The following is a 20,500-nucleotide window of genomic DNA, read 5'->3' as shown; positions in this document are numbered from 1 at the left end:
TTTCTACAAAAATTTTTAGTCCTGATTCCACTTTCATTTACTAATTTTTATAGTGCATTAGCTATATCATTCCAGTCATTATTAATTTTAATTTTTTTATTATTTTCTTATTTCACTGAGTAATACAAACATTGAATTAAATAATAAACCAGTTGGGTTGAAAAGAATAACAGAACAAGAAAAGAAGACAATATGGTGATCTTGAGCAAACATAATTTTGTATAGTAAATGTTGGACCATTTCCATTTTTTAAAGCATATCTATCTGTAAGTAAAAACTGAAAAATCTACTCAAGGTATACTTTGTGTCGGAAAAGTCGTATGTGCAGGACCTGAACAGTCAAGGCAGCACCACCAACAATTCCAACCGCAGCTCCTAAAAGCCATCGGACAATTCATCAGCAAAAAGACGAAAATTAGTCCGTCTTTTGCAGAAGCTATATTTTGGACCTTGCTATCTAACTTGGTCTAAAGGAAAAGAATGCATTGAAAGGAACAATAATAACACAGCTGAAATCCTTATGGATACCTTGTAAGTGCTTTCACACCCATTGTGAAAGCGAAATATGGACCTTCCTCATCAATACTCACTTTCCGGGAGCGGAAATACTCGTTGAACCCTCACATTTGACATGAAATACTAGACGGAATAAATTAGCTGACGGACGATTGAAGATTGGCGAGAACAATATGACGGATAGTCAACTCCTTTAAAGTCTATAATGCCGCTACGGGTGTTCCTTCCCCACTACAAAAGGGATCTGTTAATATTATACCATATCTGTAGTCCTTCTGCTCTAGATAAGATGCCAAAGTGTGAGGAACAGTCAATGTGGTCCTAAAATAGAAAGCATATATGTATTTTTAGAGATTTAAGATTTAGCAGAAACAATTAAATAGAATTGTCTACGTAAACTCTATCAATTTTCTTCTCTTAGCTTCTATAGTTGTTAGCTGTGCTCATAAGTTTGCAGCTCAAGTTGCAGAACATTTCTATCATATTTTGTCTTTCCCCTTTAAGAAATTACATTCACAAATTTCTGTAGTTAACTATGCCTAATGAAATATAGTTATTATTAATAAAATATCTCATCTGCTTGAATTTATCATTTTTGATTTAAGCGGTACATGTAAAAACAACATTGTAGAGTACGGTACGTTTTTTTTTTTTTTGGTTTTTGGTATCGGACCTGGGGGAAAAATCTTCAAAAGATACAAATGGCCTGTACCATTTGCATGCCCGATTCATGCACGACTCAAATTGAGTCATACATGCCTACGGACAAAAAGTCCCCTACATTCTCAACTCAAAATCCTGAAAATCCCTGCAGTACGACCAGTTAAGGTATTCCTTCACAGGGCAGGTTAGAAGAGCACTTAGCGTGCATTCACTCCGATTGTATACTAAGTATTTCGTCCGCTCTAACAGTATTTATTGTTCTAGAGATTATGCTCTTGTAAAAGCTCCATTCTTCGATGCTTGCCAACATCTGCATTACCATAATAGAAGGGCTGGATTCCCCAATTAGTGTCTCTAGATTTTGTCTAGTATCTACGAATCTTACAGTCTCTACAGTCTCTAATTATGTGGTCAGAACTCTCAATTTTATCTGGACAAAACTGGCAGTATGGGTTACTTGCTAGCCTAAACCGATATAAGTATTCACGGAAGCAGCCATGCCCCGTAAGAAACTGTGTTAATTGAAATCCCAAGTCTCCAGATCCTCGGTTAATCCAAACTCTTATATTTGGAATTAACGAATGCATCCATCTTGATTTTTGGGAATGGTCCCACCTATGTTGCCATTCATTAACGTATTTGTCTCTTATATCTAGATAAGACTCTGCCCAGAGATTGCCCAGTTTCAGTCGTTCGCCGACGAGAGCGCTGTAAGAAACTGTCTCTGGCCAAGAACGCTTCAAGGTCTATTGGCATGCGTCCCGCCAATACTCCCGCAGCATCGTCCGATACTGTACGGTAAGCACGGCAGATGCGTAGGTTTGACAATCTATGTGCACTTTTCATTACACGTGAATACGACTTAATGGTTGTAGCATGTGCCCACACCGGAGCAGCATAAAGCATCACCGACTTGGAAACTGATGCTAAAAGAACTCTAGCGGTGTCCTTGGGACCTCCTATGTTTGGCATTAGTCGAGATATGACTTCAGAATTTGTAACCGGGGGTATCTCATTTAAATCGTGTACGGTACGTGTTGTCACTGGTATGTAGTCTAAATCACAGTGGTTTACTAGGTAAAAGATAAATTATGCGCAATGAACTCCTATGAAATTTAAAAGAGTTTCAATAGTTTGAGATGCCTCTGAATCATATGATTCCAAAAAACAGGACCAATAGGAAATCCAGCATCTTTATACCATACAGAATGAAGTGGGAAGAGAACAAAATTAATACCACTACCAATGACACTGTTTTCTGCATAGATAGCTCTAAAAATAAACAGACTTGTGATTGGACGGTTTATAGTTACCAAGGAAGTGAACATCTGGCAGTCTACGATGAAACATTTCAAATTCAATTTGTTGGTATGCCATAAATAGCTGCGGTAAACAAATACTAACATAAAATTTCAGGTAAAAATTGATATTCACAATATCAGACAATAAAGTGGCCTTTAAAGCTTTAGTCTCGACTTCGAAAAGCTCTGCACCGGTTTGTGAGTCAGACACTGCCTTGCAAAACCCTGCTACTGGGAACCAACTGATTTTACAATGGAAACTTCCAAACAGTCGTAGTATTTTGTTCTTAAAAGGTTCCTTGTACTCCCTTTACTAGATTCCTTAAATTTGTCAAAGAAGTTTTTTAAAATTCTGATTTGACAGTTTTAATAACATCAGTATATGAATATTAGCATTTGTGGCTAAGAGTTTTTAACATTTGTAGGAATAAAGTCAAAACCCATGATTTAAACAAGCATAAAACTCCACTGAAACTCTGTTGTTTTTAAAGGGAAAAAATACTATGTCCAGGTGCAATATATGTGCACATGCTAGATTAGAGTATAAGTGATTTTCCACTTAAGCGTTAAGACTTCACACATGTCAAATGCCATATTCAAAAATTTATAAGTACTTAAAATTTATGTCATAACACCAATATTAAATATGTATATGAAGTTATGTACATTGTCCTAACACGTCCTTAGAATGATTAAGGAGAAATGATGTTAACAAAACTTTTATGCTGACAATTAAGAAACGCAACAGAGACACAAACAACACACACCTTGAAACAAGGAATGATCAAACCCGCCCAGTCCGCAAATATTTAAATTTCTTGAGTTTACAAATCACGTCGGCTTTGCTAAACTTAAAAATAGTGCAGACTCCTTTGGTAATACGGCTATGCTCGTCGATTCTGGCCTAATTAGATTTCAGGGGTAAATTTGAATAATGGCACTCAAAGCTGTGAATTCACACTTGAGGTGTGTGGCATTGCTCACGCATGTAGTACAAGTGAAAAAGGTGAAACTGCCTGCAGCGCAAGAATCTTTCAAATTTCAAATGAAATCCTCGCTAGAATGAGCTCAGCATGAACATAACTGGGAAATTATGTATTCCATTAAAGCGTTTCCATTTTAAAATGGATATGGGACGCAGATCTATGGCAATTATGTATTCAGCACGAAAAGGTTGCCGGTGTTGGCAATTAGGGTCTGGTAAGTTGAGAGCTAGAAACAAATTTTCGAAATTTTCAATGGTGCACATATGGTTGCTTATGCTGACTATCAAGCGTTATTTTTAACAAGTGTGAATAAAGTTATTAACTCCAATTTAAAGTTCTAACAATTTAACTTTCTTTTCAGTGTTTTCTGCCTGTCAGTTATAGTATTTCTAAAGCCTCCAACACATTTTCTTTAATTAGAAGAGCTTTAATTAATTAGAAACTAAGCCAAAGTGCACAACCAACCGCGTAAGTGGACAAAATGCAATGTGTGCTGTAACTGACACGCAAGTCAAAGTGCAACACCGCACAGGAACTCATGCTTATACGTACAGCTAACTCATACGGTGATAACTTTTACGATATCAGAATAGTGCATTGCTCGTATACACAACAGTCACAGAAGGATCCATCACTTCATCTGAAGTACATGTAATTTGCTAGTACTTATATGTGCCGACCAATTTTCATCTGTGATAAGCCATAGGCTGTGGTTGTGGGTTCATAATATCATCAACACAGCATATTTTCACAGACCCCAAGCCATGGTCAAGATTTGACTACTTCTATTGCTAGGGGCGTTTGCTGCATATATACGTTGGAATTAGATTAAAGAATTTTTAATTATTATGCATGTGCATAGGTGTATATGTGTGCGTGTGAGGTTTAATTGCTGATGGCAATTTAGGCACACATTAATGAAATTTGCATCAATTTGTATTGTGAGTAGTTGGAGATGCACTCTAGTCGATGATACATAGAGTTAAAATGGCTTAGAAAGGCAATGCTGCTCGTTATAATCACAAAGGCAGTTATGCTAAGTTTTTGTTAATGTTGCGCGATGAAACTTCATCCGCGATGAAACTATACTCACATGCTTAGTATTTGGCATACAATAAAAAAAATTTTAAAAAGACTTGGTTAAAAAATGGACGTTTCTTCTCTTTTTTTATTTTAAATGATCTTATAGTCTCTTGTAGTATATCTACATATTAACAAACAAAATAATTATTTGTTAATGGTAATATGATGATATACGTTACTGGCACATGCCAAAAGCAAAGACATTGATCACACACTTGCCATGTGAAGAAGCGCAAAAGAAAAGTAATTTGATTCTTTTGTTTTGAGCAAATGAAATTCGTAAAGTGCATTAACTTGCATTGGAATTTCATTATTTAGTATTTTGGGTAATTATTAAATAATAATAATAATTTCATATTTTTAAATTAATTGAAATGCATATTAAGCATTTTTATATGAAAATTACTAGGCGAACATAATATTCAGGTAGGTTAGTGTTTAAGTTAGAATAAGTATAAATACTGTACAAATTTAATAAAGAAATTCAGATTCAAACAGAACATTGAGTCTCGCTGAATATTTTATTCAAGTTGCCTAGTTGCAACCTAGTTTTATTCGCCTCGTTGCGAACAAGAAAGGCGTCTCGCTGCGCTAGGAAAAACCAAACATAACTATATCTATCCAAACTCATTACACTGTATTTGAGTTTTTTTTGGAACCCAAACTCAGAGTGTCAAATATCAAATCCATTTTTTGTTACAACCCACACTTAAGTTAAGTAATTCTTAAGTGTGAAACCAATACTTAAATGTGCATTTTAATATTTAACCTCATCGACTGAAAAGTGTACAAAACGGTTTCACTTCAAAATAAGGAATAAGGAATAATTGCTGTTAAACCAACTTATAGTTATGTTTCTTATTTTAGGCTATTCTATAATTATTATAGAATACAAATTTAAAATATATTTATTTAAATATTTTTTCTTTATCAGTAGAGCAATTGCATTTACAGCTACAATATAAGATTTCAATCAGCTAAAACTATATTATAGAAATAAATTTCATTTTCGTAATCAGTGGATAAAAAATAAAATGCGTCCTTTATTTAAACAATCCTGGTTTAGAGTTTAAATAACAATAATCATAACAAAAGGTATGTGTTGGGATAGGATTTATTGCTCCTCAACAATATATTTTCTACAACGGCTTAGCATATAACACAAAAATACGGATGTAGTAATAAAGGAGTATGAGTAAGCGATGGATTGCCAATGGACTTTGGACTCTTACTTTTACAATAAAATTGAGCTTCAATTAATTCAAAAATGAATCAATATAATTCAATACAATTTCTTTAAAGGTTTGCAAAAAATTGGTTGCAAACTAAAACAATAAATTCGTAATTATCTAAGTTAAACAAAGCAGAAAACTAACGAGCAAATACTTAACTAATTCAGCAAACTCAGAAACAAGATTCCAATTGATAGTTCCTAGTCCATGAGGCAAATGTGAGTATTCCTACTGAACGATTTTCTGCCTGCAGCAGAACTAAACGAATCAAAAACTAAATCCGTTATTTATTCAAGCAAACACTGCCGGGATATTCACGCAATGCTGAACTCAGATAGCTGTACACTTTTCCATTATAACAGTGGTTCGGCTGAAACAGGACTTAACATGTAGCTAGCTGCACATGGATTTAATATGTGTGTCTTAACATATCCCAGGAGTAGAAAAAACGAAAACGTTATGTTTACGTCGGCAATCAACGTCAAATGACACTTGCCTGCCTCTATATCCAGCAGCTTACAGTGAGTTGCTTTGTACATATGTGTATCCACTTATCCTTGCGCATCGGATCAGTTTTGCGAATGCTTTTAAATAGCTGACACTTTCACCAGAACACTTGTCAGCATCATTTTAATATCAATTTTTTAAAAACATTTTAGTTTTTTTCAATTTTTTTCTCTTAAGGATTGTATTACTTTCAACTGTGTTATGTACTGCTGTGTTTATGACAAGAGTATTTCATTTTGTTCGCCACTATTGGCTGTTTTATACGACTTATTCCACCTCAATATTCCAAATATCTTTAATTTTCTAAAATATTTTTTTATTTCCAGCATTATTACTTAGTTTGTAATTGAAAGTATTTGAAATTTAATAGCAGTTTAACACATTCAAAAAATTTTTACTAAAGTTTTTTCTGCCAGCTTTGTATCAAAGACTAAAGGTGATAGCTGTCATTTTGACTACTTTTGTTCCCAAATGCAGAAAATAAATGTCGAGGAAATATTAGATGAGTATTTATAAATTTCATTTAAATCATCCATGTTGAGCTTCAGATTATCAGGTTATAAACTATTATCATTGATAAACATTACATTCGTATTAGTAGGATCATTTCATCTACAGCTCAGTTGGTGTCATTATCGATTCATTATTTTTATAAAATACAAAAGTTACAGATTTATTCAGTATTGAAAAAGGAATTTGGAATTCTACAGATTGTTATTTCTTTTCTTACTTCCCTAAATTTGGTGGTATATATATCCCTTTGTTTTGTTACCACAATCTTATAATGCGTTGTACCAAGGAATGATATAATTATTACTTAATAGGGGGAAAACCGATGGGAAAAAATAAAATTTCTGTATTATCAAATGAGAGTATCTCTTAACAACACAGCTGGAGTGTCTCATCCATAAAACTTTAAAGGTTGGAGTTTATTTAATGTATCACCACTTTATCCTTTAATGTGCCATGTAGATTTTTTCATCTCCATGAATTAGCTCCTAAATTACATAACCATGTACGGAAAGAAAGAGATTCATGTTGAAACTGTACATATATTCTATCGTAACACATGCAGGACTCATTAGTTATTGGTTTCGAAATCAATAAAAAAATATATGAAATGCTAAATTAAATATTGAGTTCTGTGCTATCTACTTGATAATGAACAAGAAAAATGGACCTGAAATAGATTTTCTTTAACCAGGTTAGATTGAGATGAGATTCTAATTTCAGAAATGGTGGCATTTGTTTTGGTGTTATGGCGTTTTGTTATATCATGTATACACAATTTTTAGAATAGATAATATCCTATCAATTAACGGGTAGTTTCCACAAAATTGTTAAAGCGAATATATTTTAAAAATTGGTTTAGAAAATTGCATATAACAAGATAAATATAGCTTAGATAGGCATTAGAGCTTAAAAGTTTTAATTTTACGAACTTTTTTCTATCTACGAAATTAAAAAGTACAAATTAAGCTCGGTTTCTTTGTTCTTTACCTCAATTATGTACTGATAGTTTAATTTCATATTATTGAGTTGAAATATTCTCATTTTTTTCATAACTTAGGCTATGCTCTCTGGCTTAGATAAATTTAGTTGGCTAAATATTAAGTCTACCTCACTCACTGTCCCCAATTACTGGAATGGGGTTATATTCTCCATAATCATTACTGAGATATGGTTTTAGTGGGTTCAAGTCTCACACTGTGACTTCTCATTTCAATTCCCACTCAAATTTTGTTCATGTTTCACATTAAAGTTCAATTTATAAAGAATATAAAAGTGCAGAAAATATTAGATTCGCTCCAAATTAAAGTTCAACCGATAAAGGATATAGTAGAGTAGCAAATTAATTTATAACATTGACAGACTATAGTCCAATAAAAATCAATCAAATCAGACTACGAAACCATTTTATAAGCAATAAAGGACCTTTTCCATATAATAAAAACGAAACCTTTTCGTTTCTTATAGATTTGTCACTTGCGTCGAGACTTACTCACAAAATGTGAAGCAATACCAGAATAAAATGAAAGAAAATCGATGTCCTGACAATGCCATCATAAGCACATACAAATAAAAGAAGGGATGAATTAACTCTTTTAAGTAAAAAAAGAGAATTGTCAGCAGCTAATAATGGAGGAAGGCAACCTTTAAAGCCGCAACAGAACTAAATCAATAAAAAGCAAACGGTTTCATGACCGAAAAGGTGTGCTTTTGTATCCAAATACACACAATTACTTCTACATATGAAATTACACAGAAGTAGTTATATATTGTACATGAGTTAGTAATGCAGGTTTTAAGAATCTTTTTAACACACTTCAATGCACATAAACAGAAGCAACAATTTTAAGAGGAACTTTGGTTTATGTGAAAAAATTTGCTTTCTGCTGGTCTACGGCATATTGGAAAAGACATAAATTTCATTTGTCTGTATACGTGTAAGTACGTGATAGTAAATGTAAATGTGGCAGCTTCTAATATAATGCGAGCAGTAACTACTCGCAAAAGGACAATCATACGCACACAGGTCTCACTTATTTATGACATTTTTGCGGCTTGCTTTTAGGCGCTGAATTCCGCGATGAGTTTTCTTCGCTTTTTGCTGAACAACAACACACATGTAATATTTATGTGAAACTCCAACAGTGGGTGTGGTAAGTAGTTAATCACATACACAAGTAAACAAGCAATGCGAACACCTTGCAAATTTGTGGTCGTTGTATGTGTTGAGGTGCCAACACCGCCGAATGTGTCATTTACCTTTGGCGTTTTACGTGCTTTGACAAACACAAATAATCGCTTTCGGCAATTGGTGATCGCGAATGTTATAATATTTGTGACCAAAACAGGGACGTTAACAGCTTTAAACTCAGTGTATAGAACAAACCAATTTCAACAGAAAAATATAACACCTCTGTTTTGAAGAAATGTAGTGAAAGTGTTTTAATAGAATTTATTAACTCTTCTGCACCTACGACTTCCCTGAATAAATACAAATTTGAATTTCGTTTTCTGCTTTAATGTATCGCCTTTATTTGTTGTTGTTTTTATCGTTGTGTTATTATGGAGCAAGGAGCTAAGTGAAGCCATTTTTGTGGCTTCATTTTAATGTTTTTGTGCAGGAATTTGGATGGGTGCCACGTTAATAAGCTCTCAGATGAGTTTTAGTGGTTTTCCAACGAAATGTTCCTAATGTGTGCCATTAAAGAATGCAAAATAACCTCAAAAATTTACTAAGAGTTTTTGTTAATCTAGACAAGTGCGTTGCGGTTCCTGCTGAAATTGCACATTGAAGGTTGCTTTGAAGGTTTTGGAATCATTACTTGTCTTATTATTTATTAGGAATCGATACGAAAAGCTTTTCGTTAAATACTGAATGCACTAAAAAGGAAATGCAAACTATATTTCAATTATCGAAAAACGTCTTTATATTGAATACATTCTAAGTACATATAATTGTCTTTTTCCTCAGCTAATTTAATTTTTATCCCTTCAAAAATATTTATTTTCTATCAAAACATATTAAATGACCGAAATTGGTACTTTAGAGTTTGCCATTTCATTTAAATTGTTATTAAAAGGAAGAAAGAAAAGTTACGAAGGATTTTTGATGAAATATAAATTATTAAATTTAATTGATTTGATTGTGAAAGAAAATTATACCAAAAAATAAAAGAAAATATCTTTTCCAATATATTTTAAAAATAATATTTTTTGTTGAGTAAGGACTTTTCGGGAGAATATAGCGAATGTTATAGCGAATGTATTTAAGTACGCTGGTATCAGGAGAAAACTCAAACGTAATAATATTAAAATTCATTGAAAATGTAAAATTTTTATGTCCTCAATATTATTTAATTAGCTGAATAAGCAAAATTTCTTTGCATTTATGGCGAAATATATAAAGGATTTATTTAAAAAATTATTGTGAATTTATGCTGTTTTTATGATATGAAATAAACTTCAACAATATGTACACAATTGTTGAAAATTTTCAAATAAAATATGTTTAAATTTCTGTAGGTTGTATTTTTATTTTATTTTTATTTATGTATACACAAACATTAAATTATTCTTAACTAAAAAAAAAGAACAAAGAGAAACGCTTATGAATTTGAAGCCCCTAGTTTGTAACTATGTACGATTACTAGGATATTTATATATAATATTCAGGGTCTAGAGCTTTGCGCAGATTGTGTCAAACAATTGTGATTGGCACAACTTTTATAGTAAGTATTTCAAAACTTTGAGATTTACTGTAAAATTACTTTAATGCTATCTCAAACCTCTAATATTAACTATATTTACATAGCGTAAAATCAAAATTAATTTTCAATCTCTAAATTCAAATAACGTGGTGAACCCTTTCACTTCACTTACGCATGTTGTTAATACTCAATTCAACTGTTGTATACACAAATTCAAAATATAGAAAAAGGAATTAAAAAAGTGTTGCCAGACTGTACAAAAAATACAACATTAATATGAAATAAAATTTATATAGAAAATGTCTGTATATCCATTTTAAACATTAAAAATTTTTTTAATACATCAATTAATGTAGGTACATATGTTGTCTAACAACTATAGATTTGTTATCCATTATGGTATTAAGCTTATTTAAAGTAAATATATTTTATTTGTTCAAACCGCCAAAAGCAAAATTTTAAATTGAATTATTTGGTTATTTAAGTATTAAATGGACTACCCACAAACGTCCAATGTTGGTGCTGTTAAACTAAAATTATAAACACCACTCAGAAAAAGTTAGTAATTGTGCTCAAGCATTAGTGTGAGTAGAGTTGAGTTGAGTTATATATAAACTAGCAACAATGCCAAGGCAAGCCTTGCAGCAAATTTAAATAAAAACAAGCACAATAATAAATAAGTTAGTATTTGTTTTAATCACTAAACCAAACAATTACGTTTCAATTATTTACAGACACAAAATATGCACATGCACTACGCAAATACGCAACTGCACACACACATACAAGCTTTGAAGCTGCTCAGTGTGGTGTATTTGTGTGGCGCCAGTAGGGGATTGTGTAAATAGCTAATAAAGCAGAGTGCCAAGAGTAAATGATGTAAATAATTATTATGTTTCTATGTTCCATAATCAAAACAAAATTATCATTATCATCGTCACTTGTGTTATCATTGTCAAACACAGTCTCCACATTTGTGCAACAATAGCGACAAATTTAATATTTTACCTGCATTTTTAATGGCTGAACAATAAGCAGAGTAATAATCATTATTATTGTCGCGGAAGCCATTATTATCAACGGCACCAACGACGTTGGCGGCGTTAACAATGAAATTTAATTTAAAATTTACAACAATTTTGTAACAAAGTAAAATAAATTTGTTGAAATCATTCAAAAACATATATATGTTATTCCAATGTCACGGACATAAATTGCAACAACAATAACAATAAAAATGCAATAAAATATTTTAATGTAGAATAATAAACATCATTGCATTAATGCAATTTGAAACTGTATATTTTTTATTTTATGGGAATCAGAATCCAAAACTAAGCTTTAGGTGGACTCCATTAAAAGACTGTTTATCAAATATTTAAAAATATTATAATAATAAGTTTTTACAATATATAGAGGAGTCTATAAATCGCTACAAGACTAAAAATGTTTTTTTTTCTGTACCCTACACACATAACATGAAAGTTGTTAAATGGGTGAAGCTATTTAAAAGGTATTCAAAGTCAGAGCACTAAAAATCGAAAAATTTATAAATAAATACTCCTGATTACTTCACAAAACTATTTGACCACACTTTTGACTTATAAAGCTTATAAAGCTTGATGTACATTATTTAAAATTACTCGGTAATGACGAGGGCGACTGTGTCCTTCTATCGAAAAATATTATTTGTGGCTAGAAAAAAAACAGTAAACCAAAATTCAATTAACAAATATCAAAAACCTTTGAAGACAGCGCTGTCTATCAACCAAAATACAAATAACCCCTTCAAATCAATGGTATAGGCTGTTTAAAAAGTTCTGGGCTCCATTATATGCTTGAAATCAACATAATCATAATCGAACACCTTTTGAGTTCCTGTAGATGATATAGCATTGAGTCAGCTTCAGATTGCACCAGTGAGTATTAAATCTGGATTATCGGAATATTAAAGTTAAATATTATTTTAACAAAAAGAATCATATTTTTCTTCTACGGTTTGAGCATCACAATAATAGAAGAGTATAAAAGAAAAGTAAATTAAATTTTAAAGAAAAATTTATAAACACACAATAATGTGTTTTAAATATTTTCAATATAATAATAATGATAGGAGTTCCTTCTTCATTATATTAAAACCGTAAATAGCTCTTGAGATATTGCATACAAAAGTTAATTAAATTTTTCATTGATTCATGGCTCTGTATTCGTGTTAGGAATTCAATCCAACTCAGACTGCAGATACTGTAGAGAAGAGAGAGAAACTGCATGTCATGTGCTTAAGGAGTGCTCGGCGATGATGCACAAGCGGATAAAACACCTAGGAGTTTATTTCACGGACTTGGAGAAACACTCTAACCCGAGTAAGGGGCACAATAGATCTTTTAGATCGCAGTGCAATATCCCTTCTTTTTAATAATAATGGCTGTGCACAAAATTTTAAATGTAATCATCATTTACGACAATATTCAAAAGTCTCTAAACAATATAAAGCAAGTATGTAGAAATATTTTCTACAAACAACATTTTCCAGGTTAGAGAAGCAATAACATTTATAATAGTTAACTAAGCATCTATAGCTGTGGTATATACGTTACTTCTAATAATAACAAAGCAAGTATATTTGTTCTTTACAAATAACAGCAAAAACTGACAAAACTCAATTAAGTGTAATATGGCCTTCTGTGCTAACATGTGAGTCCACGTCTTGAATTTCATGGAATGAAATTTCCAACACTTACAGTCCAAAACGTGAATTAAACCAATAGACGTTTCCAGAGATTACTTGGTGGTATGCTGAACAGTTATATGGCTAAATTTTAAATTGACATTATGGATTTATTTATTTTCTAACAGACATAAAATTTTTAATTTAAATCAATAGTTATCATTCATATAAAAATATATACAGAGTCAACATGTCTATACTTGTACAATTCAAAGTTGAGGTTCTACGAGTAATACAGAAAATGGCTCTATAAATTGCATGACTAAAACTTTATTTGTGGTGGTTAAAATGGAAAGGATAACTTAAACCGTCTTTTTATTTAGTAATTAAAAGGACTAAAATGAGGATGCTAATAGTAAGAAGAAAAACAGTTTTCTGGCTGATGTGTGAATATTTCCATTTAATTAGGTATTAAATCCAATTAAGTGATTTCAATATTGTGAGAGGTTTCAGGGATAATTTGCGCAGGATGAAAAAATTGTTTGGTCAAAATTTATATGCTTTCTATAAAATTTTTAAGTTTGTTGCATTTTTTATTTTAAATTGTCGTGACAAGTGTTCGTCTTTTGCCCGTGGCTTGTTGCCTGTTGACAGTTGTCAGTTTGTGAAATAAAGACCCTTTACAATAGGATAAGATAGTTTTTACTCGTTTTAACTAAGATTGCAAAATTCTAAGTAAAACTATAAGACATAAGAAAGTGGGTGAAAATATTTCAGATCTACACATTCCCAAAATTCTTACATCCTTCTTACAAAGAAATAACATCATCATTCAAATGTCCTTAGCGGGTCCCACGCTTTACTTCAAAGCAACAAGCCCATTTGTTGAATTGATAGAACAAATTATGAACGGAATAAGATAAAGTGAACGATTAGTAAGTTTGGATGTTTGGATGTTCCATGCTAATTGAGTATTTCATTCAAGCTTTCAATATCATTTCCATTAAATAGGTGTATATAACAATTTTTATGGAATATGTTAAAATGAAGAAATTAAGCCTAATTTGGAATTTGAAAATTTTATGCAAAAAGTAATTGTTTGTATTATCATGTAAATACGTAACGGCAAAAGGATTAAAGAATAATTAATATTTTTAATACGAGTTTTTATTTTAGCATGTAATAAATTTTAATAACAGCGATAACCGCAATTAAAATGTTTATGTCATTGTTGGCTTTTATTTAATTTTTATGTACTACCTTTTTAATCGGCATAATAAGTACTTTTATTTATAACAGTAATTATTTCTGTAAATAAATGAAAGTGTTGTGTCAAAGATACAACATGATATGGAGCATGATATCACTATCCTATTTGACCAGAGTAATACGCTGCTGAGAAGGTCAGATTTCATGACGCTCGCAAATATAATAAGCAGTAACAGCAGTATTGGCGAGGGTGAGTCATCATCCTTTTTTATTTAAGCCTTTCAAACACAACGTTGTCTATAGGTACCACTATAATCGAATTCTTTTGATATTTGTTGATTTGATTTTGTTTTACTTTTGTTTACTTTTGTCGTATTTGTTTTCTAATCTCATAAAGTACAAACCAGAATACGCATAATTTTGAAATTATTATTAGGTAATATTTGCATGTACAATGAATTGATAAGACATGACGCTTTATTTGATAGGGTTAAACATTTTTAGATGTTGGAAACCAACATATATCGAACTTTTAGATACCTCAAAACATATTGATCATGAGTAGAGCTCATTTTTCTTTACCATTAGCATTTTAAATGCATGAACAGACTTTTATTGTGTACTTCGTTATTTTATTGCAAAAAATAACTTATAAAAAATAATGTATATTTTTCAGAGACCAGATAATAAGTACATCAATTATCATAAAATATTTAATTTATTTGTAAAAATTTTGTGATGATTTGACATTCACTTCTAGTGCAATTTTTACTTTCGAAAGAAATCTGTAACACTAGAGATTTATTTATTACATACTAGATATTTTGTCAGAACAGCAAGATTACCCTAAAATTAAAAATTTTAGGTAAATAAAGATAGATAAAGTGTGATTTGATTTGGCAAATAGATTTATAGAAAATATAAATACTCACTACGAGTAACACAATCACGAAAATGTTAGTCCACTCTTCGATCGTTCGATTGGGCACCAAAAACCAAGAGTAAGTCTAGATTGAGTTCAATCAAAATATATTAAATATCAAAATCAATCTGTTCATTCAGAAACGCCAATAGAATTTGTTAAAGACCCCGAAATTTTCCTAAAATCTTTGAGATTTACAAAGTACGACAATTGACCAGCGAAGTAAATCTCTTACTTCAACGTGACAATCAAAACTATTTGTTTAAACTGACTTCTCAAACACGTTCTATTATTAGTTATTCTTATCTTCTTGTTCTTACTTTCTGGTAAAGTTATAGTGTTGGCGGATGGGTTCATCTAATATGGCCAACTATTAATTTATTGGCGTAGTAACAAATTTCGTCTAGATTGTAGAAAAATACCAATTATCGTATTTGATACATTTATCAATAACCTACTGCTGCCGTATCAATATATCGTCACACTGTATTAAGAAATTTAAATTGTGTTTCATTTTCAATCTTAGCAAAGCCGTTTTCATCATTTAAGACTTAAAAAAAAAAAAGTTTTGAGTCTCTGAACCCAATCTGGTCACCATTACCGACAGTAACTCATGGCAATATATTTCCGGCCTTATTTGCTTTCATTGGTTAAAGAATAAAAACGCGCAGTTTTTTTGTCACCTGTCATATTCAGTTGACAGCTCGAAGCCTCATATTTACTGAGCATATTGTGATATTTACTTTCCTTACATGTGCGTAATAATATCACAATATTTATGTATAGTATTTAGTTAAAATTCTATTTATATAACATTTGGATATCCTTTTTGGTTATATAAAAATTATGTAATATTTGAAATAAGGCAGCATTTGATACTCATGAGGGTAAAATGTATTTACATAATTGAAATCATTTTTTTGAGATTGTATATCTATTAAAAATATTTTTAATTAATTTCTGCATTAAATTTTTTTAATAAATTTGTTTCAGTATGAATTTTTTTTTCTATACTGGTAATTTTTTTATTATATAATTACGAGTATATGGATGGAATAATCGAATGTAGCCATCGACTGACTGATTCAGAAATTGAACCTTACACATTTCTCGAGTAATTTAATTAAAAATGATTTTATTGTATATATTTGATGTGATTGCAATATTTTTGCTGTTGCCACAATTATTAAATATTTAATTTTTTCTTATTGGAATTGCAGTATTTGCCCACAAAATGCTTACAGTGATGAACAAATTTATTTAAAGTTCGAGCTGTCATTTTTTTGGTTGATCAAATTGGCAGAGATAAAATGATTTTATGATATTTTTATTAACAGATATTTATTTGCAATTAAAATACAGTTAAGAGCGCAATTTGTACATGAAATAAGTCATCACATTTGTGTGTCTGGTGTCCTTTAAATTCTTCGAATAATGGACTTGAAAGTAGCACCAAACAAAAGCATCACTAAATTTAGAGTTCTAATGCACATAGGTCTATTGAAAGAGATGGAAATAAATGGAATTATTCAAACAGGCATGGTTAATATACCATATAATATAATAATGAATACAAGTATTACACTAATTCAAAATTTTAATCTCTTTTTGCATGAACAGACTTGCATTTTACACAACTCAGAGCAAACATAATTTTATTTTCTTGAAGAGAGTGGCTTTTAAGTGGCTTTTGTCCTCTTAACTTATTTCTCCAAAAATCTAGTTTTACTGTTCAAAAAAAATTGATGTATTACAATAACTTCCATAAAGAAGATATATTCGCTTCTCAATTTCAAACAGTAATTATAAAGAATTTTACTAAAATATCGTATTGTCTTATTCGTACGAGTATTGCTAGTGTTCCATATTGTAGACAAAAATATAAATTAAACAAAGGCAACCTTCATAAAAATAAATATTAGAAAAATGATTCGCAAAAGGTCCGAATCATTCTAATAGATACATTTTTTTAAACGGTTTTTAAAAAAAGGTCAAATTTTCAAAAGCAATGACTAATTAGAAATTGCCTATATATTCCTAACTAGCGTGTTTATTAAATTTATTTTAATTAGAATTACTGGGAATATTTTATTATCTACAGGACTCTGGCTGTTTACATAGCTTAAAAATGAAATCTAAAACTTTAACAAAAATTCAAAATGATTTGTTCAGTTGTCATTGCCCATATGGTTCAGTGAGTTGGCCCCTTCGCAAGCACCAACTTTAACGACCCATTGGGAACATAATTCATTCAATTGGAAAGCCGAAACTTAACTGAAGTTCGATTGAGCGCATCCAACGAAGAAACGAGCAAACTTCAGCAAAGCGCACATTTATTGATTGAAAACTGATGACTTTCATCCAACAGTAGACAAGGATTGCCTGTGTCCGCGTCAAGCAAAAAGTGCTGCACTTTATAGTAAAAGGGCAAAACTAAAGCGATTGTTAGCTTCTTATTTTCTAGTCTATATAAATTGTTTTAATAATGTTAGAAAAATTAAAGGCACATTAAAATGTATTTAAATATTTTTCTTTCGATATTATTTTTAATCTCATAAATGGGAAAAGGAAAAATATTTGTGGTGAAAATTCTCACAGGTCACAGCGTACTTTGCAGGATGGCAGGCTTTTAAATTATTTCTTAATCAATTTTATGCAAAATAGTATTATTTAGTGCAGGAAGACTCAAAAGAAAAAAATCTTATAAAATAAACACAAGGACGAATATAGGAAGGGTGCCCGGGAAGTGACTATACTGATGTTGTTTTTACAATTAAGTCATATGGTAAATGTAAATTATTTTTCCTGTGTTGCGAACGAAGGGTAGTGCACATGGTAGTGGGTATCGTGTACAGAACCTAGCCCCTTGAATGAGAAGCAGTAAACATACCACATACTCGTACACATACTTCCAGTTGCAACGACGCTCACATGTTTGCTACTTTCATAATCCAGCAGAGTCAGAGCAGTGAAGTTATCTCTCCATGTCATGCCACAAAATTAAATTTATTTATAAATTATAATTTATCTAAAAATATTTAAGTTGAAAAACTTGCATGAGATACGGGTTATGGTACTATCCTCTGCTATAACAATTTGAGGACGAAGCTATGACGAGTAGAGAACGTGTTGCATGTGTGCTCCTCAAATGGCGCTTTGAATGCGGGTTTCGATTGTGTGTGTGAGAGTTCCTGTCTGTATGTACTTGCATGTATTTTCGGGGCTTGTTAGCTTAAGCCACACATTATTAACATTCGATTGAAAGTTAAACGTGCGAATAACCTTGCTTAAAACACGTAACACGTATCCTTATCTCAGGCACGTACTGAGAGCTACAAATGCATAATCGTATATGTGTTTCCGTAATTAATTTAAAATTTAACGTTAATGCAGGTCACTTAAAGGATCTATAGTAGTTTTTTTCAAATAGAGTTTTTTCTGTAGTCCATGTAATGCCTAGTCATGATGTGAATACTTTTGTTTTGTTCGAAACTGAATAAAGTCCTTTTAAAATCCATCTATTCAAATTTATGTTTTATAGAAGAAAGTACTTTGATTTATTATATTCGATTATTGCAGCTATGGATCAGAGACTATCTTAAAAGCTGCTTGAAAACATACTGTGACATATGACATACTTTGAGTTCATTATTTCGATAATTACTAAGCAATTTAATATTAATCAGTAAATTTAATGAAAGGGGAGGCAGTGAGTATACAAGTAAAATTGTGTAATTACAATTATCTTGCTAAATGTCAGCATGATCGTTTCCACAACTCTCTCCAAGAATATCCAAAGCTTTATTGAAACGTTAGCGAATAGGTACCTTATACCTCATACCTCATAGTGAATTAAATTATTGTATGTAGAATATGTTACCAAACGTTATTGCACTGAATAGAAAAAATTAAGAAATATCTCCCAAAAAATAATAAACTCTCCTTTCAACTAAAATAATAAAATATGGATTATGAAAATATTTACATCAAAAAGATGTAAAGGTCGTGTATGAGGTTATAAAGAGTTATATATATAAATGAATTAATTTAGTATTATTGATGCGACATTGCTTTTGAAATAAATATTAGTTTTTAGATTTTTTGCTTACTACAGATATGTGGTCTACCATTTTTGTTATCCTTTACATGTAGAACCTTAAAATGTGATCCGTTAAAGAATTTTTTTTTTATATTTAACATTTTAATTTTATTGTTAGCCCAATTTTACTATAACCTTACGATTTTGTGAGTGAACTCAAAAAAATAAGACTTTTATACATTGTTTAGCTTATTGCAGAAATATTATCTGTAAACATTTTTGTTGGCTGACTTTGATTTTATTATCGCTTTAAATTTCATAAACGAATTTATGGAAAGCGTCTCAAAAATTTTGAATTTTGCTACGTTCCACCCAATGAAACGTAGTGAAATCATAAATCGCATTGAAACCCAGCATGCATAAATTCCCTGAAAGCCAATATGGCGTTTTATGTGCTGACGTGCGCGGCTTTCTGGCAGCTTAAACATCATAAATAACGTAAATATGATAAATTGAACTTACCGTCGTACCCTCGTAGCCATTTGTCAGCAGCTGAATATCAATTTCAATATCCAAGTCCACTTTGGTGGTGGTCAGTTGAAGTGGCAGGTGATCTGCTATGCCTAAGCTGGAGTTAAGCGCAATAAATGCACTGTGGTTTTTGCCGCTGCTGGCAACACTGCTGCCATTTATTGGAGTTGGTGTTGTGGTGACCGTGCCGTTTGTGAATATGGCAGCCAACGAAATGGCGGTTGTACTAGTCGCACTCATTTTTCGTATATACTTCTTTCCCAGTGCTTTACTCAGTTTCGTTTCGTTTCGTTTTTATTTTTTGTTATTTATTTTTGATTTTTTTCTTCTAAGTTGCGTGCTCGAATTAAACGGAAGCAACGGTTGTTGCAACAAAAAATACCGATTTCTAGCATAAAGGAACTAAAAAAATAGGTCAAAATAAAAACGTAAACGTATACGAATTGAGGTTAGGTTCTCCTTATTTCCGATGGTTCTTACGTTTTTGTATTAATTATTAATTTCATTTATTTTGTTGGGAATTTTATTTTTTTTCTGGTTACTAGTTACTGGTTACTGGTTACTGGTTTTGTAGATTGTTTTCTGCTTTTGTGGCACAATTTTCGTTTTTAATTCTTCATTTTCAA

The 20,500-nt window shown here is 31.3% G+C and overlaps 1 protein-coding gene across 1 annotated transcript in view; it reads right to left on the bottom strand.

Annotated features, from left to right (window-relative positions):
* LOC119676922 (dopamine receptor 1-like) overlaps positions 1-20,500 on the bottom strand; it is a 49,246-nt gene extending 28,746 nt beyond the window's left edge. The window contains exon 1 of the mRNA XM_038088190.1: positions 19,866-20,500. Coding sequence (XP_037944118.1) covers positions 19,866-20,114 — 249 coding nt within the window. The 5' untranslated portion in view covers positions 20,115-20,500. The remainder of the gene's footprint in view (positions 1-19,865) is intronic.

This window comes from Teleopsis dalmanni, chromosome 2 (assembly GCF_002237135.1).
Source record: "Teleopsis dalmanni isolate 2A chromosome 2, ASM223713v2, whole genome shotgun sequence".
In the NCBI taxonomy this organism is placed as follows: Eukaryota; Metazoa; Arthropoda; class Insecta; order Diptera; family Diopsidae; genus Teleopsis; species Teleopsis dalmanni.
The sequence above is the reverse complement of the archived record's forward strand: the minus strand, read 5'-3'. Positions and strand labels throughout refer to the sequence as shown.